At 56.7% G+C, this 25,256-nt stretch overlaps 2 protein-coding genes across 4 annotated transcripts in view; one reads left to right on the forward strand and one right to left on the reverse strand.

Annotated features, from left to right (window-relative positions):
• Slc5a10 (solute carrier family 5 member 10) overlaps positions 1–25,256 on the reverse strand; it is a 43,524-nt gene that overhangs the window by 9,827 nt on the left and 8,441 nt on the right. For all 3 annotated transcript variants that reach the window (XM_059270851.1, XM_059270852.1, XM_059270850.1), the window contains 2 exons: positions 24,038–24,243; positions 20,383–20,518 (listed from right to left, as the gene is read on the reverse strand). In XM_059270851.1, the coding sequence (XP_059126834.1) occupies positions 20,383–20,518; positions 24,038–24,243 (342 nt within the window). The remainder of the gene's footprint in view (positions 1–20,382; positions 20,519–24,037; positions 24,244–25,256) is intronic.
• Fam83g (family with sequence similarity 83 member G) lies at positions 229–24,705 on the forward strand. The gene is made up of 5 exons (XM_059270853.1): positions 229–842; positions 10,997–11,164; positions 17,738–17,862; positions 18,570–19,833; positions 23,608–24,705. Exons 1-5 carry the CDS (start codon positions 309–311, stop codon positions 23,968–23,970), a joined length of 2,454 nt encoding a protein of 817 aa, XP_059126836.1. The 5' UTR covers positions 229–308; the 3' UTR covers positions 23,971–24,705.

The raw sequence follows: 25,256 nt of genomic DNA on the forward strand, positions 1-25,256 counted from the left end.
CCCTGGCAGCCCCAGCTTATTCCCAGGGCTCCGCGAACCTCAGGCGGATTCCAAGACGCAGAGGCGAACCTCGGCCCTGGACTGTCCGGCTCCCTCCCTACGCCCCGCCCACCGCGCCTCACGCCCCGCCCACTCCACAGCGCCCCGCCCAGCGCCCCGCCCACCCCGCAGCGCCCCGCCCACGCCCTCCTCTGACCCGGTCCGTGGTCTTCTGCTGGTTCCCTCAGGTGCGGGTCGCAGAGGCGCCGAGGCCGTGAAGCACGAGAGCGCGGTGCCCGTCGGGCCGCGTTCCCACAGCGAGGGCCGCCATGGCCTTCTCCCAGGTGCAGTGCCTGGACGACAACCACGTGAACTGGCGTTCCAGCGAGTCGAAGCCCGAGTTCTTCTACAGCGAGGAGCAGCGGCTGGCCCTGGAGGCCCTGGTGGCCCGCGGCCGCGACGCCTTCTACGAGGTGCTGAAGCGCGAGAACATCCGCGACTTCCTGTCGGAGCTGGAGCTCGCGCGCATCGTGGAGACCATCGAGGTCTACGACCCGGGCTCCGAGGACCCGCGGGGCTCGGGCCGCCGCCCCGAGCTCCAGGACAACGGAGGAGGCGCGGACGCCAGCGAGGATGCCAGCGCGGCGGGAGGGCCCCCAGCCGCGGCCGCCGCCGAGCCGCTGCCCTCGCTGGAGTACTGGCCCCAGAAGTCGGACCGCTCCATCCCGCAGCTGGACCTGGGCTGGCCTGACACCATCGCCTACAGAGGTGTGACCCGGGCCAGCGTCTACATGCAGCCGCCCATCGACGGACAGCCGCACATCAAGGAAGTGGTGCGCAAGATGGTCAGCCAGGCGCAGAAGGTGAGGCGCCAAGGCGGGGCCCCATGCAGCCGGCACGCATGGGGACCCCAGACGGCTCTGGGACCACTGAGTGGCCTCTTGGTTGCCTCCTTCGGCGGGCAGCAGCCGCCGAATGCTCACCTCCTCTAGCAGGCGGTACTGGGCTGCCAGGCTCAACGGGGCTTCCGTGTCCTGCTGGAGTGTATCTGAGCTCCTCGAATGCAACGCACGAGTCCGGTGGGAGGAATCTGGGCTTTCTCTCTCGCCCACTCTCCCTTGCCTTGCCTCAGATCCGCTGGAAGATAGAAGCCTGCACACTGTCCATGAGCTTGCTGGAAGGGGTCTCTGGGAGAGGCAGGGAGGCTGGGCTGGGGCCCTGAGCAAACCTGCCTGCTTCCTAACTGCTGAGTGGCTGCTGCTCAGCTTTGCTGAGCCCTTGTTTCTGAGTGCTGCAGTAGCAGCTGCTGTCCAGGCCAGAGTGTCTGAAGGAACAGGGTGCCACCTGTTGAAGGTTCTCACCAGTGGGAGAGGTGACAGTGTCTACTTGGGTTGTGGTCTGTCATTAGGAGGCTTCTCAGGCCTTGTCTGATCACCCTGGGCTGCCCAGTGCACTGGCTATGGGTGACTGCTCCATACTGACACACTGACACACATCTTGAGAAGCAGTGTGCAACTGCTTGGACACACGGCCAAACCATAACTGGGTGGCCATGACTGTGAGAGGAGGCGTGCCTGATTTGACAGGCAAGGTAATTCAGCAAACTGTTCCATCTGGAGCAGGTCTGGTGGTAGTGAGAGTGTTCCTAGCTGGGTCTGACCCTCTTCCCTGTTCAGGTCCGGAATAGGGCAGTCAGTACACAAGGCCAGATGTGGACCCTGGGGACTGCCCTGCTGGCAGGGCCTGGGGAGCTCTTGGGCAGAGAGACCAGAAGTGGGTCCAGTAGCTGAGAAGGTGGCCTGGCTGGTTTCCAGCAGGGTGGAGGCTCTCTCCACAGGGCCATTGGCTGAGGGTTTCTAGTCTGTAGGGACAAGCTGCATCTCTGGCCATTGTGATGATGGAGTATTGGGTAGCAGGAATGAGGAAGGGCTGAATAATCCTCTAGACACCCGACAATAGTTGGAAATCTGTTGCCCCTAAAAGGGCCTGGGGTGACTCCCGCTTGTGGCAGAGCCCAGTCCCTTGAGAGGAGGAATAAAGACTCTCACAACAGGTAGGAGGCAGCTGCCCCTTCCCAACTTGGCCTGGGAACAGCCACAGGCTCTAATCTTGTACAGACAGAATGACATAGGGCTAACCAGTGATAGGGACAGATACGGGTGCCTGGGGCCAAACTGTACCCGCAGGGCTTCCTGTCCACATTCTTGTGACCACAGCTGAGATGTACCCACTCCCCACAGAGCTATGGCTTCATATTCGTCCAGTCCCACTTCTCCAAGGTTATTGATGACACCTGTCGAGGGTGACAGCCAGGAAGACATTGATCTTAGTGTGACATTATAGTGGGTGACTTCTGCCTGTCATAGAGAGGCATTGCCCTCTGCTTCCTACACTTGGAGCCTGTTCCCACGGCAAGGAGTCCCTGAGGGTCCTCAGAGCGACCGAGGCTTGCTCATCTTACAGAGATCAAGGATTTGTTCACAGCCCCACTGTGCTGTCTTGAGCCAGCCCCTCCCCTATGGACCTGTGTGAGTCCCTGTTCCCCCTCTCTGTCCAGTGGCCCACACAATACGTGGGAAGACTGTAATAATAGCTTCGGTGGAGTACAGGCACTTTATAATCTCAGGTAGTGTTATCTGCCTCTTTTTTTTTTCACACGTAGAAACTGAGGCCAGACTGATTAGTCGTCCCTGCCCAAGAAGATCACTTAGGCCTGTTGTACTCCGGGACCTCCCCTGGCATGGTACCTGGTGGCAGAGCAGTGACTAGCAGGGAGAGGCAGCTGACCTAGGCGGCCTGAGTCTTTACCCCCTTCCTGCTGCTTCCCAGCCTCCTGGGGCAGGCCCAGACGCCAGTGGATGCTGACGGAGCGCTTTGCCCGCCCTCTCCTTGCTCCTCCCTGTGGGAGCTCCTCTGTCTTATCTCTCTCCCTGAGTCACCTCTTACCCCTCACCCACCTCCCCTTTTCACCCTCTGCCAGTGCTAGGGGAACCCCAGCCCCTCCTAGGGGTGGAACGGGGCTTTTGCTGACTAGCCCTTTGCCATGGGGGCTTCTGCAGCTTGGCGGCTGGCATTGAGTCACCCGGCCAGTAGTCAGCACTACTGACAGACCCCGAGGCGAGGAAATGACACAGCACACACTCAGCTCACGCCACCTCAGCCACCCCTAGTGGCCATGTTCCTGTCAGGATTACTCCGCTGCATCCTCCCTTCCCTGAAGACTGCAATGGTCTGACTAGGAAGGGAGCCGGGGTTGCCTCCCTGTGAGATTGGACCAGCCCTGGCTCCTCCTCCCTAGGCCTTGGCCATTCTGTCTGTGAAGTGGGCACAGGCATTGAAGACTGTGGAGGGTCCCTTTGGTCCTGCCACCTACTGCCCAGGATCCTAGACTCATCTGGAACAGGCAACAGTGGGGGCCCACATCATACTTTTTCGCTCGTAGGGCCCTGAGCTACCCGCTTAGGCTGTCCAGTTGCGCAGTGAGCTGCCCTCCGAGGCAGCCCCTGCCTGCCCTCCCCCACCCCTCTCCCAGCCTTAGGGAGGAACCTCCCCTGGGCTCCAGCCGCATACCAGAGGCCTGTAGCATCACGCCTAGGAGGGATGAGAGCAAGTGTGGCCTCCAGAGGGTGAGGCTGGGTGGAGCTGGGCCTCAGTCTGAGGATCTTCCAGCAGATCCTAGTGCCCCCCCCCCAAGGACTAGCCCCTAGGTCCCCTTACCAGTCCCAGTCATATCTTCCCCAAGGTACTGTGGAGGACACAGAAGGAAGCTGGGGCGTCAGGCGCCAGCCTTCAGCTAGGCCCAGATTTATGGCTTCCAGCCGGGGCTTAGGAATGGAGACCCAGAGAAGTTGTGTTTCTTGCCCAGGGCCACACAGCGGGAAGAAAGTGGAGCCAAGTTTCATGACGCCCGATTGACCCCACATCTTTCGTGTCAGATCTCTGCCTTCACACTCTGGAGTCCTGGCCTGCCACTTGGCTCCAGGAGAATAAAGGCAGCTTAATGAGGCATTTATTAAATACCAACTATATGCCAAGTGCTGAACAGGCACTTTACCTGCTCTGTGTAATCCTTGCTACAGCTCCATAAAGTAGGTGTTGCCTCCATTGTCCACAGAAAGAATCCAAGGTTTGGTGGGGCACAGAGAGGGCGAGCAACTTGCCCCAAAGCCTCAGAACTGAGAACTGGAGGCTCTGTGCAACACTGGGCTGCCTGAGGTGGAGGAAAGCTGACCATGTGGGGCCTGAAATGGGGAGCCACAGCTATGTTCCAATCCCCCTGGGGACCATATCCCTCTGCACCACAGGCTAGCCACACACTACGTCGTGAAGGTTCAGTCAACACTGGCCTGCATGCTTTCCACAGTACGGTAAGGGCAGGTATGCCATCTAGTGCCGTCGCCACTGTCCAAGTCTGTGAGCACACTGACATCTGCAGACAACATCGAACAGTGCATGCCTCAGGATGTGTCCTGTTTATTTCATGGCACATGACTGCACCAAAATAGCCCCCAACACAGAGGCTGCTGTGGGCCAGGAGCTGCCTTCTGCCTGCTGTGGCAGCTCCCGCCGTGGGCCAGGCCGCACCTGTTGGGGTGGGAGCCATCAGATAGCATAATCCCAGGTGTTGGCTCCAGACTTCTCCAAGGCTCCCCACCCCATGGCAAGAACCTGCATCTTAATGGGGAATTGAGATGTGCTCTGCCTGGAAGGAGCCCTTCTGCCATGCCAGGATGGGACCTTGCCACCTGCTTATATCACAGATGGGACCAAAGCACAGAATGGAACTTTGGGTCTTTGGTATGGCTGGGCCTGGACTGGGTTCCATGGAGCTCTTGGTTATGGTAGTTTGAAAGATTCACCTTGAAACTGAATGTCACCCTATGGGCTGAGAGAGGCCCTAGATTGCCTGCCACTTGGCCACTACTAGGGTTCACAGCTGACCCCAACTGGACAGGCCCCCAGACAGGCTGGTACCTTCCAGGGTACATTCCATGTGGGACGTGGGGAGGACTGACTTCAGCGTCTGGCAGGCTCAGGTCCAAGCCCCGTTCTGTCTTGTCTCTGGCAACTCCTAAGAGTTCCTCACTTCTGTACTAGGCTGACCTCGGTAAGACTGACAGCTGCTTGTCAAAGTCCAGGAGAGACGTAAATGACCATAAGAGAGCGTGGGCTGTTCCTCAGTGCGTTATGTGGCCCCAAGCTGCGTCCAGTGAGTGCCAGGTCTCTTCCTTCACTCCCCCCATCTTCACAGTCACCAAGAGCCACACGGCAGGTCCCGTCTGTGTCACCTCCACGGCTTTACAACCTTGTTTCCAGCTTCACTGAGCCCCGGGGAGGGAGAGAAGGCTGGTCTTTCTGGGGTGCAGGGAGTCTCAGAACAACCCCCACACCCCTCAGCAGAGCCTGAGGAGTGACCAGCATGGCTTCTTGTCTGTGACCTGCTGGCTGCTGCCATCTTCTAATTGGCTTTAATGAGGCTTCCTTCTAATAGGTGGCATGTTCCCAAGCGGCAGCTGGGTTTCAGAGTGGAGAGTGAGGTACGTGGAGGTCCATCCTATCTTCATAGCACTCCAGCAAGTAGAGAAACTGAGTGTTGGCGTGGGAAAGTGAGGCAGGGCAGGGCAGGGCTGGACAGGCGGAGGCAGGTCTGTTTCAGGATAAGGTGGGCTCTGGGAGATGGTGGCTGGAGTCAGAGCTAGGAAAGATACATGATCCTGACCATGGGAGGAGTGTGCAGCCCTGGGCTGTGACTATGTCTGGGAAGTGCAACACTCCGGTTCCTTACATGTGCATGTTGGTGGCCTGCTCTTCTTCCTGTGGCTTGGATCAGACCCCTCCACTCCAAGAAGTAAGAGTCCCGCCCTACTACTGGAACACAAGATAGGACAGGGAAGTCGTTCTCCTGTCTCCACTCTGTGCCTTGACTGAGAGGGAGACATCTGGGCCCACCGTGGAGCTGGCTGCAGTCCCCCAGCCTGTTTCTTCATCTACACAAGGGGGTGATTGCTGCAGTGCACTCCTGCCAGGAAAGAACTCTCGCAGCGTTGTGCGTCAGTTTTCACGTTATCCTCGATTCTGAAAGTTATTTTCCCCGGCCGTCTGCTTCTCGTTGGACCGTTTGTTTTCATGTAGTGCTTGCCTCTTCTCTCGCTGACTCTGGTGTGACGTCGGCTTGGCTCCGTTCCCCCACGTGCACTGGTCCGTTTTCCTTCTGGCTTTTCTTCAGATTCCGTTGTGCTGATTTCGAGTGATTCTGTTCTGGGCACTTTAGCAGTTTTCCTCCCGTCCCTTCTGTGTGTGTCATTGAGTCTGTGGACTGACGTTCTTATCAAGTGGAGGAGTAAAGTTGAGTGGTTGTTTAGTCACGGGTGTTTCTAATCTCTCTCGCACTCCATCCCCTGCAGTGTGCTGAGGCCCCAGCTCCCGTCTGTTAGACATCCTGAAGCTAACCCCGGGTGCCGATGGCATGCTGTTTCTTCAGTCTCTCCCTGTGTGACATTTGGATACTGGGTGCTGCTCTGCCTTCAACTTCATTATTCTTCCATGACACCTAACCTACTATTAATGCCACCCATTATATATTTTCATTTCGTGTTAGTTTTTTTTTTTTTTTTTAATTCTTCCATCCCTTTACTTATTTATTTTGGCAGGGTCTCTCTGCACAGTCCTGGCTGTCCTGGAACTCACTCTGTAGCCCAGGCTGGCCTTGAACTCACAGAGGTCCTCCTGCCTCTGCCTCCCAAGTGCTGGGATTAAAGGTGTGCGCTGCCTCATCCTGCCCCTTCAGCGAGTCTTATTTTCCCATCTCTTTGTGTAGTAATTCTCTAATGCGTATCAGAAACAATGGATTTTCTGTTGTAGACTCTGGTGTGTATTTCTTAAAATTCTTTAGAGCTTCGTTGTAGAACACAGTGAAGTGTCTTAGAAACAAACACTTTCTTTGGGGTGGGGTGTAGGCTGGGGATGGAACCCAGGTCCTCAGCATGACAGACAAGCCTCTTGTCACTGCTGCACCAGGCCCCAGCTGAACGCTGGAAGTCTTGCTCCTAAACCTTGTTAGGAAGGCACAGAACAGACTTTAGGATAGGAGCAGGCCCACTGGCCCACTGGCCACACCAAGCCCTCTGACAGCTTTACCACTTCTGGAATGCAGATGCATTCCCTGCCATCCACGCCACTTGTCTGCCGTACTGACAGATCCAAGCATTTGGAGTAGGGAACCGAGCTGTTTACATGTGGCTCTTTACAGAGGTTTGCCTATACTTGGTCCGAGACTTCCTGCTCACTACTTAGGCAGCATCATTTTACGGACTGTCCACAGGCCCCATGTGTCAGGAGGGCTTCTACCCTAGCTAGGGAGACATGAGCCTCCTGTGGTCCTCTATGAGGACTGTCTGTTGCTGTAGCTGCCCATTTGGGGCTTCTTCCAGCCTTGGATGTTTCCTTCCATGAGTGAGCTACCCCGCTGCCAGCTGACTGTTTGTGGGGCCCTGAACAGCTCTCCAGAGATGAGCAAAACGGGCAAGTGGCCTTGGAGACTGCCTGTGTCCAATGCTCAAGACAGGATGTTTTTGGGGAGAGGAACCAGTGAGGTCAGGATTCTCAGGAGGGGTGTGTCAGAAGCTGGGCCAGTACCCCAGTAGTTTTCAACTATGTTCAGACCAGCTGGCTGCCTCACCTGCCCTTCCCCTCTGGCGCTTGTGGGGAAACCTGTCCATCCACTGTCCCATGAGGACGCTTTGCTCTACTGGGTGAGATTTAGAGACACGAGGGGACTAGAAGAAGCTGCTGTGGATGTTGGGAGCTCTGGGCTGGTGTCAGCCCCTGGCAAGGCTGGAGCCTATGAGACTCTTTGAAGAGCAGCAACCAACTAAATGTCCTTTCACAGACCCTGTTGACATGGCAGGTTGCTCCAGCCAGCCCATACAGACCCCACTGGGCTGTGAGCAGGGCTCTCAGGTGCATAAAGGCAGGTGCTTCAGCGAAGACACCAGAAAGGACAGGCTTTGGTAGCTTGTGCACCATCCCATTTCATAGATGCGGAAACTGAGGGACCTAAGGCAGGAGATGGCAGTTACCAGGCCTTGAATGCTGCAGGAGCTCTGGGGCCACCGTGCCTGTCTGTCTCACTGATAGATGTAAACTCCCCGAGAACTGCCCAGTGAGGACACCCCTTGACAAGATGAGCTAGTCCATCCACACAGGTGGTCTTGAGGCACAGTGCTTTAGTGTCCTCTCCTGTGAATGGGAGGGAAAGTTGCTGGTGGCAGCGTTTGTGAGGATCCTAGAGGTAATGGCCTTAGTGTCAGGAGCTGTGAGCCCTAGACATCCTAAGCTGGAGGAGGGGTACAAGGCAGGGGCAGACTCGCGTCAGCCTCTCTCACTGACTGCCTCCACAGTCCCATCTACAAAGCCAATATATCCTAACATGTCCCAAGAGCTCTCAGGGAACTTCTGTGGCCTGACCATGGACAGACTACGATGTGAGGTTGCTGGACAGTAATGAGAAGCCTTCTCCTAGCATTACCTCACATACCAGAGCACTGTGAGCACCTCCATTTCCAGCATTACCTCAGACTCTGGAAGCACCAGGCAGTCCTCCCCTCCAGCATCACCTCAGATCCCAGGAGCACCAGGCAGTCCTCCCCTCTAGTATCACCTCAGATCCCAGGAGCACCGGGCAGTCCTCCCCTCCAGCATCACCTCAGATCCCAGGAGCACCGGGCAGCCCTCCCCTCTAGTATCACCTCAGATCCCAGGAGCACCGGGCAGTCCTCCCCTCCCCCCCTGATAGCTGTTTAGTCTTCCTTTCATCAACCTAGGAATAGAATCCAACACCTAAAGAGAGCCAGCCAGCCATGGGACCCTGTCAGGGATCCACCTGGAGACATAGGTCCCAACAAGTCCATCTTGGCAGCCTGTGATTCCTGGATCAAGTCCCCTGTCCTGCTGGGGCACATCTCAGTCTGCTATGGTGCCCACAGCTTGGAGCCAGCCGTGACGGATCTGGGGTGCAGTGGACTGGAGAGCCTCCAGGGAGCTTTGTGCCAGCCGGGTCAGACCTCTTTCCAGGGCAGTGCATGAAGCTGTTTTGCCTGCTCAGGAGTGGTCTAACCCAGGGGACATCGTGGGTAGAGTGGCTTACAGCCTGTGGGATCTCAGGCAAGGGGATCCTTGCAGCAGCCCCCTCAACACACACACACACACACACACACACACACACACACACACACACACACACACTGCCACACATACTGCCACACAGAGTCTGTCAGTCTGCCAAGGTCATTGGGAGCCCACCTGCTAGCAGGCTTCCCTAGCAGTCTCTGGCTTTTGCCAAGCACATGCTGGGTAGGAAGCTCTCAGGTCCTGCGTCTCATCTCACCTCTCCCACTCTGCAACGGAAGGTGCTTCCTCATCTAGTGCTGGCATTGTCCTCCAGCTTACCCTGCCAGTGTCAGCCCTGTGCCCACTCTACCACCAGACAAGCCCTAAGAGATGGTGAGTGGCTCCCCTCTGAAGACTCACGGGTCTCTAGGGCTCAGCCTCCTTTCCCCCTTCATTCTGAGCAGATTAGCACCCTCAGGCCCTGGAGACCACAGGGTCAAAGGAGGGCCAGACAACAGCCCTGCACATCTGGGAGTGGGCAGTATTTACTCTGCTCCAACTTGCCTCATGACTTTACCAGCCTCGGTTTGCTCAACGATGTGCTGGTATCTCACCTTGCTGTTCCTGAGAGGTTGGAGCGGGACTGTCACAGGCAAGGCTGCCCGGGGAGAAGGCAGGATGGGGGCATCCCTGAGAAGCCGCCTTGGATTGGGGTCTTTGACATGCATTGCCCTGAGTGTGGTTGCTTCTCATGAATGGAGCCTGTTTTGCTGATGAGAAAACAAGAGCCCAGAGTTGTTTAAGGGTTTAACGGAGAGTCACTCAGCAAGTTCACTGCAGGGCAGGCCCAGGGCTTCCTTTTGTTGAAGAGTTTTCGTGCCAGATGAGCAGCAGGCATCAGCAGGGGCCAAAGGCTCGGGAGGAGCCCAGATGGGCCTGCAGGGGCTAGCCTGGTGAGCTCACTGTGGGCGTGCAGACACGTCCCCAGCAGGCTCCTGGTAGCTTCTTGTCACCCTGCGTGTGCAGATAGAAGGAAGATGCTGAGCTACGTTCATGAGCTCAGCAATCAGGTGGTTCAGTGTGGGTTCCAGCCCCAGTGTCCCAGCTCTCCAGGCACTGGCAGCCAGTACGGAAGGGGCAGGGTAGGGAGCGGGCAGCTGAGTTGGGAACATCACTGGTCTAACTATTACCGTGCTCTACTGGGGGCCAAGTCTCACACTGTGAGTCCTGCTCCAGCGCTATGGTTGGCAGGGAACTGAGGCAGGTGGTTGCTGGGGTGGGCCAGGTGTGGATATACTTTGACCTCTGGAGCCCCAACCTTAGTCAGGTTCAGGAGAGTGGAAATCACTTGTGGTAGGCATAGGTGTTGGCAAGTGACAGGAAGAGGGCATGCTGATGTGGGTCCTGTCTGGTCCATATAGGCATCCTTCTGGAGTTCACAGCAGACCAGGATTCAAAGAAGGTTCCAAGTTGGTGGCCATGCCATCTGCTGGCCTCTTCCCCATTGTGGCCACATCTGGTTTGTTTCAGGATCTCCAGGAATTAGGAAGGGGCACATGTAGCTGCTTTTGGATCTGACCCAGGAGAACACAAATCAAGTTCTTGGGCTGAGCCCTTGGCTGCGCTCAGGGCTTCCCTGGACCTTCGTGGTGGCAGCACCAGTCAGTGAATCCCAACCTGGTTGAGGAAGGAGGCCCTGAGGACCAGTCTGGACACGTGGAACTGTGACATAGACCTTGCCCCTGCTCTTAGGTCACCAGCCTTCCTGCACCTTCCTGGCATGTCTGCACTCCTCCCTACACCGTCCACCTTGAGGAGTACTGGAGCTAGGTTTTTCACAGACTTGCGTCTCGGGAGTGCTGTCCCCATTGCTGTGCTGGGAAACCACCCTATCTTTCTCTGTCCCCAGGTGATAGCTGTGGTCATGGACATGTTCACTGACGTAGATATCTTCAAGGACCTGCTGGACGCAGGCTTCAAGAGGAAGGTGGCTGTGTACATCATTGTGGACGAGAGTAACGTCAAGTACTTCCTGCACATGTGTGAGCGGGCCCGCATGCACCTGGGCCACCTCAAGGTAAGCTGTCTTCCCTTGCTTGTGCAGCTGGAGGGCGGAAGTCATCCAGTCAGTCAACACACATACTGCCTCGCAGACAGTGCCTCGTACCAGAGTTCAGTCGTCCTGCATCTTTCTGCCAGGTGGTCACACAACTTGAATGCCCTGAAGGATAAGATATTTACTACCTCCAGCAGGCAGATAAGATAAACACACATCTAATGCCTTCAACCAGCTGCCAGAGCGCCTGCCAGGTACTGTGTTACCCATTCCACATAGGTTTCCTGTCCGCCTGCATACCTCTGGTGACAGGTGTGTGCTCACAGCCTCCACAGGCGGCTCATGCCTCACCCAGAGAGCTCTGACCCCCAAGAAGGCCTTCGCTGTGCTAAACCTAAATGTATCTCATCAGTTCTACTGGTTGGCATTAGAATCCGGCTCAGACATGGGAAACACCCTTATGTTAGGTCAGGGTTGAAATGGACTTGAGATGCCTGAACGGAGTAGAATACATCTTTGGGGCAAGGAGGCACAGTGCAAGGGAGTTGGAGACGAGAAAGCCATTGCCTGGGTTCTCAGCTGCACTTTGCTCTGTCTGAGATCTTGTGGCCTACCACTCTAGGCTCTAGTCTCTCATTGGTCTGATGGGTAGATAAATCGGTGTTGCTGGGCTCTTCCACTAAGACCCCCTAGCATTTGGTGGCTTGCCCAACCGTTGTTCAGCACCGATGTACAGCACATGCCTGTAAGTAGAGAGGGGTCTGGAGAAGCAGCTGGTGCTCTCATAGCATGTGATTGTCCAAGGCACTTTCCATAGTTTAACTTATTTAAGCCCGTTGACAACCCAAGTGGCATGGATCTGTCATTCCCAGTTTGCAGATGAAGCAGGAAAAGCAGCTGCCTGGTGTCACCGCCAGTAAGCTAGAGAAGAGGGCCAAGTGCCCCGGGCCGGAGGCCTGTGACTGGAACACAGATTCCAGATGGTCATCACACGGGACTGGTGGCCGTGGCAGGGCTTGGAACCTGTAATTTGTCAGCATCTGTCAAGGTCCCCTACGAGAGCCTTTCAAGTGGGTATGAGTTCTCTGCTGACCAGTCTCTAATTTCAGGGACTTCTTCATGTGGTCTCCAGGTAGGTTGACCCCAAGCCTCACACCTGCCTGGCATGTAATTAGCACCTAGAAATGGCTCTGGGGTAGCAGACAGCTCATGCCAGAAAGAGCCATTGTGTGGAAGTTCAGAAAAGGTGACTTGGGACTTGGCTGCTCTGTGGGATGGTAGCATATCCAGGAGCTCCAGGAAGGTCCCCACTCCATGCATTTGCCACAGTCTGGTGGTGCTTAACATGTATGCTGCTCGACCCATCACCCCGATAATAGAGGCAGACAAGGGCTGGGACCTGTAGGCTCTAAGGGGTATCCTCACCCAGGCTGTCTGCTCAGAGGCCCCGGCCCCACGGTACCTGAGGGCCCTTCTTAGTAGAGAATTCTTGATGGCTCCTCAGTCTGGGGTTTTCTGAGCTTCAGGACTTGAGAAGCAGTGGGACTTGGCCCTGTAGTTACAAGGCTCTGCCTGTGACTTTATGGGGATGTCTGAACCCCGATGCTTATAGCTGTTCAGACTAGTCTCCCACAAGAAAGATAGGGAAACTGAGGTCTAGGGGAAGGTATGACTTGTATCTAAAAGCCAATAAGAAATTGGCTTGACAAGGAGAGTGCAGACCTGTTTCTCAGAATTCTTTGACGCCGCCCACATGGACTCTGCCCACCGACCACTGTGGGACTTGGCTCCCAGAGCTGCTTGTCGGTGAAGCTGCAGGCTAGTAGCTGTGCAGATACTGAGGCTGAGTAAGTGTGCGGCTGCCAGCCTGGGGTTAGGACGGGGGCGATGGGGGGTTTGCCCCATCCCACTGTTAGCCTTCAACTGTCCCAGGACCATCAGGGCAGGAGGACAGCTTGCTGGAGTCAGTGGCCTGTCCTGTCCCACCCTTCTTGGCTTTCTCTCTGGGAAGGTGATCAGGTCTAAAGGGCATCATGCTAGGAGGCAGACATCTTCATGGGCAAGAAGTGACCCCAGCTTCTTAATTCTCATCTGTAGCAGCCTCAACACAGCCCTGGGTAAATAAGTGGTCAGAGATTCCTATGGGCACAGCCCTGCCAGGTGTCACCGTGAGGAGAGTCTGACTTCCTGGCCAGCGTCCCTGCCGTGGGCTGGTTAGGTCTGGGCCTGTTTCAGGAGCACTTCCTGCGCTGGTAAACCATGGGCTGCTCTCAGCCACCCACTGCCCTGTCCCAGCCCTGCTCCAACCTGCCCCAGAGTCAGTAGGCCCAAGTTACAGGTAGCCCTGGCGGGGTCACATTTGTGACAGTGGGGTATCAGGTACCAGACTGGGGAGACACCAAGTGCCTTCACACCATAGGTAGTTACTGGCCCTGGCCTCCATTGCTCAGGTGATAAATGGGCCCGTCTTCATGCCTTCCCTCTGGCAGGGCTGTTGTGCAGAGCACAGGAGACTGTCCTGGGCATAAAGTGAGATGGAGGTTCCTTTGGCCATGTGTGGTTAGGGACAAAGCTCCTAATGCCCCCCAGCTCTGTTCTGAGTGCCAAGTGGCTTCTCGTTTTCTCAAAACAGTAGTCCGGTAGGAGCCATCCTCTTTTGTCAGTGGTTAGACCTGGGCTGACCCTGTTAGTGCCAGGGCTGACCCTGCTCCCAGTCCCCACATGAAGGGGACTGACATACATAGACAGCCTTTTCCAAAGTGGGGGTCCCAGCTGCTCCTGGTACCACAGTCTGCTGGCCCTAGAGGCAGTAAGGAAATGAACCCCTACATTACAGATGGGAAATAGGCCTTGAAAAGAGTACCCAGCCTTTTGACCTGATCCCCTTCCCAGGGCCACAGGGCCAGGGCAGTGACTAGGTCATCTCTAGGGGTGGCCCTAGTGCTGAGAGGTACCCATGAGCCAGTGGGAGCCAGGCCAGAGCTGCGAAAGACCTAGCAATGTGAAAAGCTCCTTGGCCTGTGCGGGCAAACTGGAAAAACCAGCAGCCACTTGAGCTGACTGCATAGCCAACAAGCAGGGAAACACCAGCCATCTGACAGCCGTGGGAAGGCACATGGCGAGGATACGTAACTGGGCCCAAGAAGGACAGGAGAGGATCAAGCTGGGTCCTGCTGGGCTTCGGCTGGAATTATTGGGGAGAGTAAAGGGGAGGTGGGCAGGACCACAGCCCCTGTCCCTTCCTGCGTGAGCTCATGTCCTGTGGTTGGGTCTGGGCCACTGATGGGTAAGGACATATACCAGGGGCTTGTATCTGGGGCAAAGGGGCTCACCTCACTGGGCTGGTTGTGAATCTGGTACCATTGGCATCAAGTAGGTAGAGGCAGAGCTGTTATTAAGCATCACAGTGTCAGCACAGCCCAGCAGTGAGCTAGCCCACCATGTCAGTCATTCTAGGAGAAGGGCCAGGAGCACTCACACCAGGGCTTGGAGCTGGAGAGGCTCACATGTGCCTAAGCCCCAGCTCACAAGGGACTTCCCATTGACTATTATGTCGGTCCGTGAGTCAGGGTAAGAGGTGAAGGGTAAGCTACAGCCCTGCCTCCCACCCCAGCTCATCTCCTTGCACTTCCTCTGGTCCAGGCATGGCTGACTGATGCTTTCACCCTGCCAAGGTCAGGCGTGTGACCGGCTACATCCTCCCGAGAGACAAAGATTCATTACCTCCCTTGCTCAGTCCTCTAGGCTGGCCCCCAAGTGGGTCTGACAGACAGTTCTGGTTTCCCTGGGCAGTCCGGGCTGTCTCAGATGTGCTGCAGAGTGTGTCCCCAGTGAGAATTCAATCCCTTCTACCACTCCCTGCAGCTCACTAAGCCCTCAAGGGGCAAGTGGCCAGGTAGACGACAGGTGCAATGCTGCAGGTGTGGGAGCTGAGGCCTGGAGAGGCCCAGTCAGTGTCTGGCACCATGTCTGGGGTCACACAGACCAGAGTTCTAGAATGCCCAGGCCAGCCTGATGGAGACCAGCATAGTGTACCCCAGTCCTGTGTCCTCCACAAGCCCTTGGGGCCAGAGCAACCTGACTCACCTCCACATCCTGCCCGGCCCCACCCAACTCCACGGTGCCTTGTGGAGGTCTGAAAGAGTCTAAGGACCCTCCACCCGCCTGCTCATCCCCAACTAGGGGCATCCCAGGACCTGAGACAATGCAGCTTTGTGGGATCCTCCACCTCTGCTCACGCGAGCCCAGACACCTGAGACATTACCTCATCTGGGCCAGGCCCATGGGGCGAGGCTACCAGGAACAGGAGGCAGAGGGTGGGGGGCCTGATGCAAGCCCCTGCCTGCTGCCCAGCCCCAGTGGCGGATGAGCCGATGGGTCCAGTGCCAACCCCCACTATGCAGACAGGGAAACTTTAGCCCAGAGACGGCCAGAGGCTCGCTTAGAATCACACAGCAGGTCCGTGGTACAACACAGGCCTGCCTCTCACGTGGCTGAGTTACTCCCAGATGTAAGTAATGACTCTCCGGGCCCTTCATGAACACAAAGCTCGGGGTGAGTAGAGGCAGACACCGGTAGAGAAGTGTGCAGGCTGGTTGCCTATGTGGGGCGCATGGCCCCAGCATCCAGAGTGTTGGACAGTGAGACCACAGGATGCCACAGAGCCGGGCTGTGGTTGGCACAGGTGACGGGGAAGGCCTCTAAGGTCTTTGTTCCAACCTCTGGTCCCTGAGTGTGCAATGTGTTAGGTACAAAGTCACGAGTGCTAATTGTCCTGGGCCCTAGCCAGCTTCCTGCTGAGCTGGCTGTGGGCAGGCCCGTGGGCAGGCGGGGCCAGTGTGAGCTTGGCCCTGGAAACAGCTTATCTGCCTTTTGGGTCGGGCCCAACAACAAGACAATTGTTCACCCCACAGCTGGGTGGACATCGTGCAGGGACCCACCCAGGGACCACCCCTGTCGACTGCTGTGGATAGTGCTCTGGGCCACCAGGGCGGTCTGGGAATGGGAAGCACTAGATCGGACCCTGCCGTGGGTGGCGCCCTCACTCAGGCCACCTCCCTTGTATGTGCCAGCCTCCCTCTTCTCTGCCTCCTGTATGCCCATTCATTCATGCACCCTCCCCACGTGCTGGCTGGCGCGGCTTTTGACCTACGGGTCTAGCTTGTACTCTCGCTCACTCTGTGTGGCTCCTGCTGCCCACAGCAGAAGCAGGTGGGGCCTCTCACCGGAGTCAAGTCCAGCTGTGCAGACAGCCTGCTCTTCCGCTGCCCAGCCTCTGCATCCCTCCCTTGGGGTGCTCACCCTCCTCACCCTCCTCCCTACCCTGCCCCACGTCACCCCTTCCCGGGAACCTCCCAGCCCCCTGCCTCCATCCCCTCCTCTGCTTCTGGGCATTCCAGGTTGTTGTTTTGACTCCTCTGCCTCACTGCCACCTCCACAGCAGCATCCTGTCACTGTCATCTTTGTCTGCCACCGGGGGCCTCAGCAGGGGTCAGTGAACAAGCGAGCATGTGGGCAGTTAATAACCTGGAACCGCTGAGTGGGTGAGGGAACAGACAGGCGAGTCACAGCTCCGTCTGACAAAGACTGTGTCACCAGCCAGTGTCTGAATGGAGAGCTCTGACAGGAGCGAGACTTCCGTCACAGGGGGCGTGTAAGTAGGCCAGTTAGGAAGCGCTGGTGAGCCTTAGGCCGGATGCACCCTCGGCCCCTTACGTCTTGTTCTACTTTGTGAGCCTCAGCAGTCCCTTCATGCTTAGATTTCAGTCAGGTTTTCCTCACCTCTGGGTCACCTGTACCAGCACTGGGTCCTGGAGCACCCACATCCTAGATGGAGGTGCTACCCTAGAGAGAAAGGCCCTTTATGTATTCAGGAAGACCAAGGAAAGGCCAGCAGTTTGTGGTTCCACTTTCTCTTCGGCCAGGACTCTTTCCTCTCTGGGCTCTGAGGGTGTTCCCCTGCTGGCTCTCACCCAGGCCATGTGGTAGGTTCTGAAGTTGACCATTTATGAGACCATCTCTGGAGCCAGACCTCATCCCATGTCCAGAGAGAGTTCTCTCTGAGTGCCTTCAAGGGAGCCTGCTCAGCAGAGTCAGCGACAGGGGATGTCAGGAGTGGGAGAGGCTTGTGGTCAGTCATCCCGGAAGACCCTGGATGTGTCAGAGTGTAAGACCCACGGTCCTTAGGGTGGCCTCTTCCTGTTTCCACTCCCCTCCCCCACCCGCCACCCAGATGTCCATAGGACCTTCCTAAAAGTTAACCCTCCCCCTCAAGACCCTACAGCAGCCTGGACAACAGCATTTCCCAAACGGACCTTGCCGCTGAGGTCTCATCTTGCCCCAGGCTACTCTGTGGATGCTCTTAGGGACAAGCTGAGACCATCCTGGCCCACGGCCTTCAGCAGCAGCCTCTCCATTCGCCCTTGCCCGGCCCAACAGCCCAGATACGCCGCCCTTCTCGCGCCTTGCACCTCACTCCCGGTCTTCATTCCCCACAAACTGTCTCCGGGCTCTGGGCACTCCGCCGCCGCCGCCTCTGCCTGTGAAAGCAGTGCCTGTAGTTGTCTAATTCTGCCTCCCTGTCTCCCAACACAGAATCTCAGGGTACGCAGCAGCGGGGGAACAGAGTTCTTCACACGGTCAGCCACCAAGTTCAAGGGTGTCCTGGCCCAGAAGTTCATGTTTGTGGATGGAGATCGGGCTGTGTGTGGCTCCTACAGGTGATTCTCCTCCGGGACTTGGGGAGGAGTTGCCTCTGGTTCCCAGTCGGTTTCTGCCCTTAATCCCTGCATGTGACACGCTGGTTATTCCAGTTCATTGCTCCCCAAACTGCTGAGCTGTGTGCCGGCCTGGGTCCACCCACTGTCTCTAGAAGCAGGCAGGCAAGACTTTTGTCCAAGCAGGCTGTTGTTCCATCCCACACAGTCACTGGCCCAGGGGTAGGGTGGGCTGGGTCACGGTGAATTTGCCCAAGCCCTCTGGGAAGTCACTCTGAGAGCCATCTTCGGGGACAGAGCCAGTTCTGCATCATCATGAGGCAGGACAGTTTTGCCACAGACACTCTGGGATTGACAGCAAAGACACCAGTGATGGCCACTGTGCCGGGTAGTTCCTGGTACCTGAGGCTGCAGCGGCGTCCTCATGCCGTCTTCATGAGTCCAGTAGAGCCCGAGAGGTTTGCTGGGGAAGAGCTAGACATAGGCTCCCAGACTCGGGTTTGACCCCCCCCCAGCTGTGCCCCACCCCCAGTGCCACTTAGGTTTTTATCCTAGGGCCCAGTGGCCAGTCCGACAAAGCCCAGCTGGAGTGGACACTGTAGACGGCCCCGGCCTCAGGGGCCAGGGACCCTCGCTAAATCAGGGTTCTAGGGCTTCAGGGAGGCACATGTACTCTGTGCCTGACACCCTCCTCTGCCTTTATGTTGTAGTTTCACGTGGTCAGCTGCAAGGACGGACCGGAATGTGATCTCTGTGCTGTCTGGCCAGGTGGTCGAGATGTTTGACCGGCAGTTCCAGGAGCTGTACCTCATGTCTCAAGGTGTCAGCCTCAAGGACATCCCCATGGAGAAGGAGCCGGAGCCGGAGCCCATTGTGCTACCATCTGTGGTGCCCCTGGCACCCACGGGCACCATGGCCAAGAAGCTGGTCAACCCCAAGTATGCGCTGGTTAAGGCCAAGAGTGTGGATGAGATTGCCAAGACTTCCTCTGAGAATCAGGAGGTCGCAAGGCCCCCAGGGCTGCAGGGCCACGCTGTGGCTGAACGCCCAGGGGACCTCTCTGAACTGCTCCCACCTATCCACCCAGGGCTGCTCAACCTGGAGAGGGCCAACATGTTTGAGTACTTGCCCACCTGGGTGGAGCCGGACCCAGAGCCTGGTAGTGACATCCTGGGCTACATCAACATCATCGATCCCAACATCTGGAACCCTCAGCCCAACCAGATGAACCGCATCAAGATCCGGGACACCGCCCATGCCAGCACCCAGCACCAGCTGTGGAAGCAGAGCCAGGAGGCCCGTCCCTGCCCAGAACCCTGCACTCCCCCAGCACCCAGGGACTCCCAGGATGTGGTCCCAGCTGAGAATGGCATCCTCCAGGGGGACCCTGAACCACAGGCCCCTATACCTAAGCCCCGGACAGTCCCTGTGGCGAATGTACTTGCCCAGGATGGTAGCGATATTGGCTGGGCCCTGGAGACCCCAGAAAAGGAGACACCCCCAAATGGGATAGACCCCAGGCTACCCAGGATAACCAGCCAAAACCAGGACCCATTACAACGACAGTTATCTGTGACCCAGGATGACCCTGATGGCCTGGAGACAGGACTCCCCAATGGGCTGGATGGGGAGGAGGAGGAAGATGATGATGACTACGTGACCCTCAGTGACCAGGACAGCCTCTCAGGCAGCTCTGGCCCGGGCCCTGGCCACCGGCGACCCTCCGTGGCCTCATCCGTGTCAGACGAGTACTTTGAAGTAAGGGAGCGGTCAGTACCTCTGCAGAGGCGTCACTCAGAGCAGATGGCCAATGGGCCAGGCCACCCACCCCAACGACAGCTGAGCGCCCCTCATGTAACCCGAGGAACCTTTGGTGGTCCCCTGAGTGACGCCCTGTGGGCCCAGGGTCGGGGCAGAGAAAATGTAGACACATCAAGGATGCAAGCACAACGCCCTGTGGACAGGCAGACTCAGGTGGGTCTGGTCCCTCATCCCCAGGTCTTCTGCAGTCACCCCAAGAGTCCAAAATGCCCTGCCCTGGGGCATTATGTCCCTGGCTCCAGTGACGCCCCTTGTTACACAGAGTGATGGTGAATGGGGAAGAGTGGAGCCACACAGGACCATGTGGCTGGCCACTGCTATGCTGGGGACTCTCAGTGCTAGGGTCTTCTCCAAAACAACCTTTAAAAACACGCATTTCCACATGCCCAGAGTCACGGCGTCTGACGCATCCTACCAGGTAGAAGGTACAGTCCCTAGTTTGCAGACAAGGCTCAGCGGGGGTCACAGAGATGTTCCTTTAGACTCACAAGGTCACACAGCTGTAAGTGCTCCTTGCCTGGACTTTGTCTAAGCTACCTCCCTGTAGATTCCTTTGTGCTCCTGAGGACAGTCCCTCCCCCTCCCTCTTCCATGTTGGGCAACAGCAGATCCCTCTTTTGTTACCTAGTGGCTTTGGTAGACTAAATCCGGAGAGCCTTGGGTGCTCTGCCACTGAAGGTGTGGCCGCAGAGCCCATCCTACCTGGAAACAGCGCTCGGCTGATCATGCCCGGCATGATCATCAGGCCCATGGGCAGCATCTTTAGGTAGCTGGCTAGGATGGAGCCTGCCTTGGCGTGGTTCAGGTTCCGGGCAGACAGGGACCGCTGCACGATGACCTGGGGCACAGAGGGGAAAGAAACGAGTCTCAGCCTTGGGAACGCCTTTATCAGCATCTCCTTAGCGGGCCTTGTAAGGCGACACAATGGGATTATCCCTAGACTCGCAGGAATGCTCACCTGTTCAGCTGTCCTTATCCCAGGGAGCCCATCTCCCTGTCCTTCCAACAGGGAAGCATGAGTCCCCTGGTGTTTGTCAGAGCCAAAGAGGACCTCGGTGTGTTGGACTCCCAGACCCCCCCCCCCACCACCACCACCACCTTCTGGACCCTCATGAACACAGACATTCACATCAATCCTGGGAGCAGAAGTTGATATTGACTCCATGACAGGGCAGAGCCCTAAACCCTAGGCTGAGGGAAATGGGCACCTCGGTAGGAGTGATGGTTGCTAGGTGAATCCTGATGGCCTCGGTTTCCGGATCTGCAGAATCGGGCTGGGCACATGAATAAGTGGCATTTGACATCTGCTGTTTGATTCTGCTGCTGGTTAGAACTTTTTCCTTTTTTTTTTTTTTTTTTTTTTTCCTTCTGTGTTTGAGACATTGTCTTACTCTGTAGCTCAGGGTGGCTTGGAATTTAACTGTAGCCTATGCTGGCCTTGAACTCACAACAGTCCCCCCTGACTCAGCCTCCCAATGGGATTTAAGGCATAAGTGACCACATCTGGATTTGATTCTGGCAAAAGTGGAAGGTTGGGGGTGTATCCCTGTGAGAGTGCCTTGCTTCCCAAAGGTTCCGGGCAGCCTTGTGAGGCCAGCACGTGTAGGGCGTGTGCGGGTCACTGTTCAGAGCAGCTGTTCTGCTGGCACAGCTTGCTCACAGGGTTATACAAGTGTAACTCTGAGACATGTTATTCCCGTGGTATCTCGTTGATTGTCACCACCTGTGACTCACAAATAGGAAGTAGCTGTAATAATCACTTCCTTCACATATGGCTGCTAACACTGCCCCTTCAGTGCAGGGCAGCACACCATTCCTCTTCTCCCACTGTCTCCCTGCAGGCCAGTGAGGGTGTTGCAGGGAGGCCCTGGCGGAGGCTTGCCCTCACCGACCTGAAATGATCACAGTTCCGAGACTCCAGCCGCATGAGCGAGAAGCCCCGATTTTTCTGAGCCTGTAACCTGTGCTCTTCTTTCATTGACAGGACACATTTGACTCCATTATTTCAACCTGAGCAGCTGGCGCTGTGACAGATGCTGTTGCCCCAGATGGGAACAGTACAGGGATGCCCTCACTACCCAGCTTACTCTTTCCTTCTGGGGAGGCCTGCACTCCCATCCCTGGCTGGGCCACTTCACCTTCCAGGGCTGTGTCTCCTCATCTGAACATGGGTCACTGCCACCCAACCAAGTATGGCTTCAAGGATGAAGCTGGTCCCTTTGGCGCCTGGCTCCCCAGGGCCCTGGGTTGCTTTCGTAGTCATGACTGTGGTGGAGGATGTTGCTGACCGACAGGAAGACAGTCCACCTCTTGCCACACCTGTCAGCTGGGTACAGAAATCCAGGGAGAGTAAGGCCTGGGAGGGGTGGTGGCTTTAGCAGAGCCCATGTTTCGTTTGCTATCGTCCTGTTTTCTGGGTTTTTGTCCGTTTATTTTTAAGACAGGTTCTCACTTATGTCACCCTGGTTGACCTGGAACTCACTATGAAGACCAGGCTAGCCTTGAACTCACAGAGATCTGCCTGCCTCTGTCTTCCAAGTGCTGGGTTTAAAGGCGTGTGCTACCACACCCAGCCTACTATTGGTTTTCTGATGACAAAACGGTCACTTACTGTGGGTGGACATGTAGCTAGGGAAAAGCATGTAGTTCAGCATGCAGGGTAGAGTTCAGTCAGACCTTTAGGTGTCAGGGAAGGCCATCTGAGACCCAGGGTCTGGGATACCAAGGCCTGGCATCCTATAGCAGACCCAGTCCAAGGTGAGGCCAGGGAGGCATGGCTGGTGCTGTGACCACCTAGGGTCTGCATGAACCGTCCTCCGCATCCCTGGTGGCCCTCTCTAGGCCTCGTGGGCTCTTTACCTGCCCTCATCCAGCCATGAGGGCAGGATGGATGCTGACTCATTGGCCTTCATGGGAAATGCTTCCAAATGACATTCTACCCAGAGATGTGGGGCTGGGCTGGGCCTGCCTGGTGAGAGGAAACAAGAGGTGGCGGGGATTAGGGCCATCTACTCCCCTAGCAGGCCCTCCAGGCTGCCTTTCACCCTCCTGGATTGGCCCCCAGTTCTCAAAGGAAAAGTGTAGCGCCTGCTTCAAGCCACCTGAGAAGCCTGGGCAGGAGATAAAGGCCACATGGGGACCTCAGGCATCTGGGGTCCCAGAGGCGAGCAGCCCTGCTTGAGAACAGGTTACCAAGGGGAAGATGAAGGCCTAGCCTCCCAGTGCCTCTGTGCCTTCCCAGCCCATATGGATTCCCACTCCTGGAAATCTGTGTGAAATGTTTCTCCAGTTGGTGAGCATCAGGTCTGTCTCTAGGCCTTGATGTTCAGCCTGTGAGTGGAGCTGGCCCTGCCGGACTCACGGGGAGGCACGTGTGTGTGTACATAAGACCCTCTGTAAACTGTTACAGGCCCTCACTAGCTGCTGGCCATGGCCTTGTTGACTTATCCTATGGTGGGCTTAGTGTGAGTGGGGCTCTAGGCACCAATGATGAGTGGACCTATGCCCGTCCCAGGACCCTCCCCTGTTCCTGGGACTTCTCTAGGGTTGCCTACAGCCTTCAGGAGAGCCTGGGCAGACATTGATCCCTCATGCCCAGAGAAGGAAAGTGGCTTGTCTGAAGTCATCTGGAGGGTTCACGATCAGGAGAGGTCAGAATTACCTCATCCTCCTCAGAAATCCAAGCTCAGATGGAGGCACTGCCACCAGCCGCCCCGACTGGTCCCTCTGTCCATATCTAAGCCTGTTTGCAGATGGATGGGCTGGGGCACGAACCACAAAGGGGAGAATCATTCCATAGTACAGACGGGAAAACTGAGAAGCCTCTGGTGAGTGGCCGAGGCAGACCAGGCTGTCCTGGTCTATGCAGCAGGGGTCCTTTGCCTTCCTATCATGCCATCCAGACCTCCTTCTCCTTTGTCTCTCCAGGGCCAGCAGTTCCACCGACATGGGGGCACTACCTCAAGGACCCCAGGGCCTCCCCGTTACCGGCCTGCTGCAGATGGCACCCAGAGCTCTCCCAAGAAAGCAAGCCCAGCCACAGCAGGCCCCCACCACTGGCAGCCCAAGGGTGGCCCAGCACCCCGAATGCTACCAGATCCTGGGAGTCCAAGGCCAACCCGAAACACTCGCCTCCGAGCAGAGCTCAGGGCCACCGAGGAGCATCCAAGTCCCTTTGGAATCCCATACTCAAAATTGTCCCAGTCGAAACACCTAAAGGCGAGAGCAGGTGGCAGCCAGTGGGCCCCATCCGACTCTAAGCGCAGGGCCCGTGACCACAAGGAACCCTAGCAGCCGAGCTGGACCCCAACCCCACCCCAGAGGGCAGCAGGTGGGGGTGGGCAGTGTTGACGCTCACCTGGTCAGTGCACCAGTACCAGGTGGCCATGATGGTCAGACCAAAGGTCATCCCAGTCCATGGGAGGTCTCCTGTGGACGGATCCCGGAACATGTGCATGGCGTCTGCTCGAGGCAGATGGCAGGTGGTATTGGGAATGGTCCTGGAGGGGATGGCCTGGGCATATGCCGCCTCCAGCTGCTCATAACCACCGATCTGGTTGAAAGCTGGAGGGTTGGGCAGAATGGGTTGGTTTTGGTGGCCCTGACTCCCTACTGCCCTCATCTCCCAGATAACTTCATGCGTCAAACTGGAGTCCCTACCTCACCTTGCCTGCTCTAGGAACGGCTGAGGTTTAAAAAAAGAAAAAGGGTGAAATAGAGTATTTTATTTGTATTTAAAATAACTATTAAATGAGCATTTTGCACATGGGCCCACAGTGTCCTGTTGGCCAGCAGGAGTCATGGCTAGTCTCTGGAAGCCTGCTGGCCTCAGGCTGGGGTTCTCTGCCAGTCTTCGGACTGGCCCTTCAAGGAGGTGGAAGTGGTTTTCTCGGTATTTGAGTCATCTAGTATTGAAGCCATGACCTGGGCTTCTGAAGGCTGTGACTTCACCAGAGCTGAGACACTGCTGGCATCGTGGTCCCTTCCTTCTAAGACACAGGAAGGGAGGCAAAGACTCCTCTGAGCCTCATGGTTAGCCTCGCAGGTAGGGCTCAGGCCAAGGGTCTTTCCTCTGAGTCCAGAACACGTCCTATCTACCTCAGGGTTGGGTGGTGCAAGGCCAAGCCCTGGCCTGTCTGTCCAGCCTGTGCCTGGCCTGGTCCCTGGCCTGCAGTAGCTTCTGGAGACACCGGGGCTGCTACCCTGGGAGGGGCACACCTGATGGAGGACAGCTTCTGGCATCACCCCAGGTCCCCTTTCCCAGCAGGGTGTGCGCTAGGAGCCTAGATAGGCCAGAGTGTTTCACCAGGAATCTGTGAGGAGGTCCGGGGTCAGCCTCTGCCACAGGCTCTCAGACTCTGAGCTGAGGCCTCACCTTTAAAGCCACCCACCTGAAGACCTGTCTTTCCTCCCTGCCTCCCCAGCTCTTTCCCTCCCAGGGCATCAGTAGAACTCCCGTGTCTGTCTCTAGACCAGTGTTACCTGTCCAGCATACCTGCTTCCCTGCAGGCTTTTGTCTGGCGGGAGACAGCATCACCTCCTGGGACTCTGTACATGACTTTAAGCGCTGGATGAAA

This window comes from Peromyscus eremicus, chromosome 8a (assembly GCF_949786415.1).
Source record: "Peromyscus eremicus chromosome 8a, PerEre_H2_v1, whole genome shotgun sequence".
NCBI lineage: Eukaryota > Metazoa > Chordata > Mammalia > Rodentia > Cricetidae > Peromyscus > Peromyscus eremicus.

Bases quoted from the DNA above. Each gene is read 5' to 3' on its own strand.
- Fam83g (XM_059270853.1), top strand. From the start codon at position 309: ATGGCCTTCTCCCAGGTGCAGTGCCTGGACGACAACCACGTGAACTGG. The intron at 843-10,996 runs GTGAGGCGCCAA...CTCTGTCCCCAG, and splicing joins TGGTCAGCCAGGCGCAGAAG to GTGATAGCTGTGGTCATGGA. The intron at 19,834-23,607 runs GTGGGTCTGGTC...TTGTCTCTCCAG, and splicing joins CTGTGGACAGGCAGACTCAG to GGCCAGCAGTTCCACCGACA.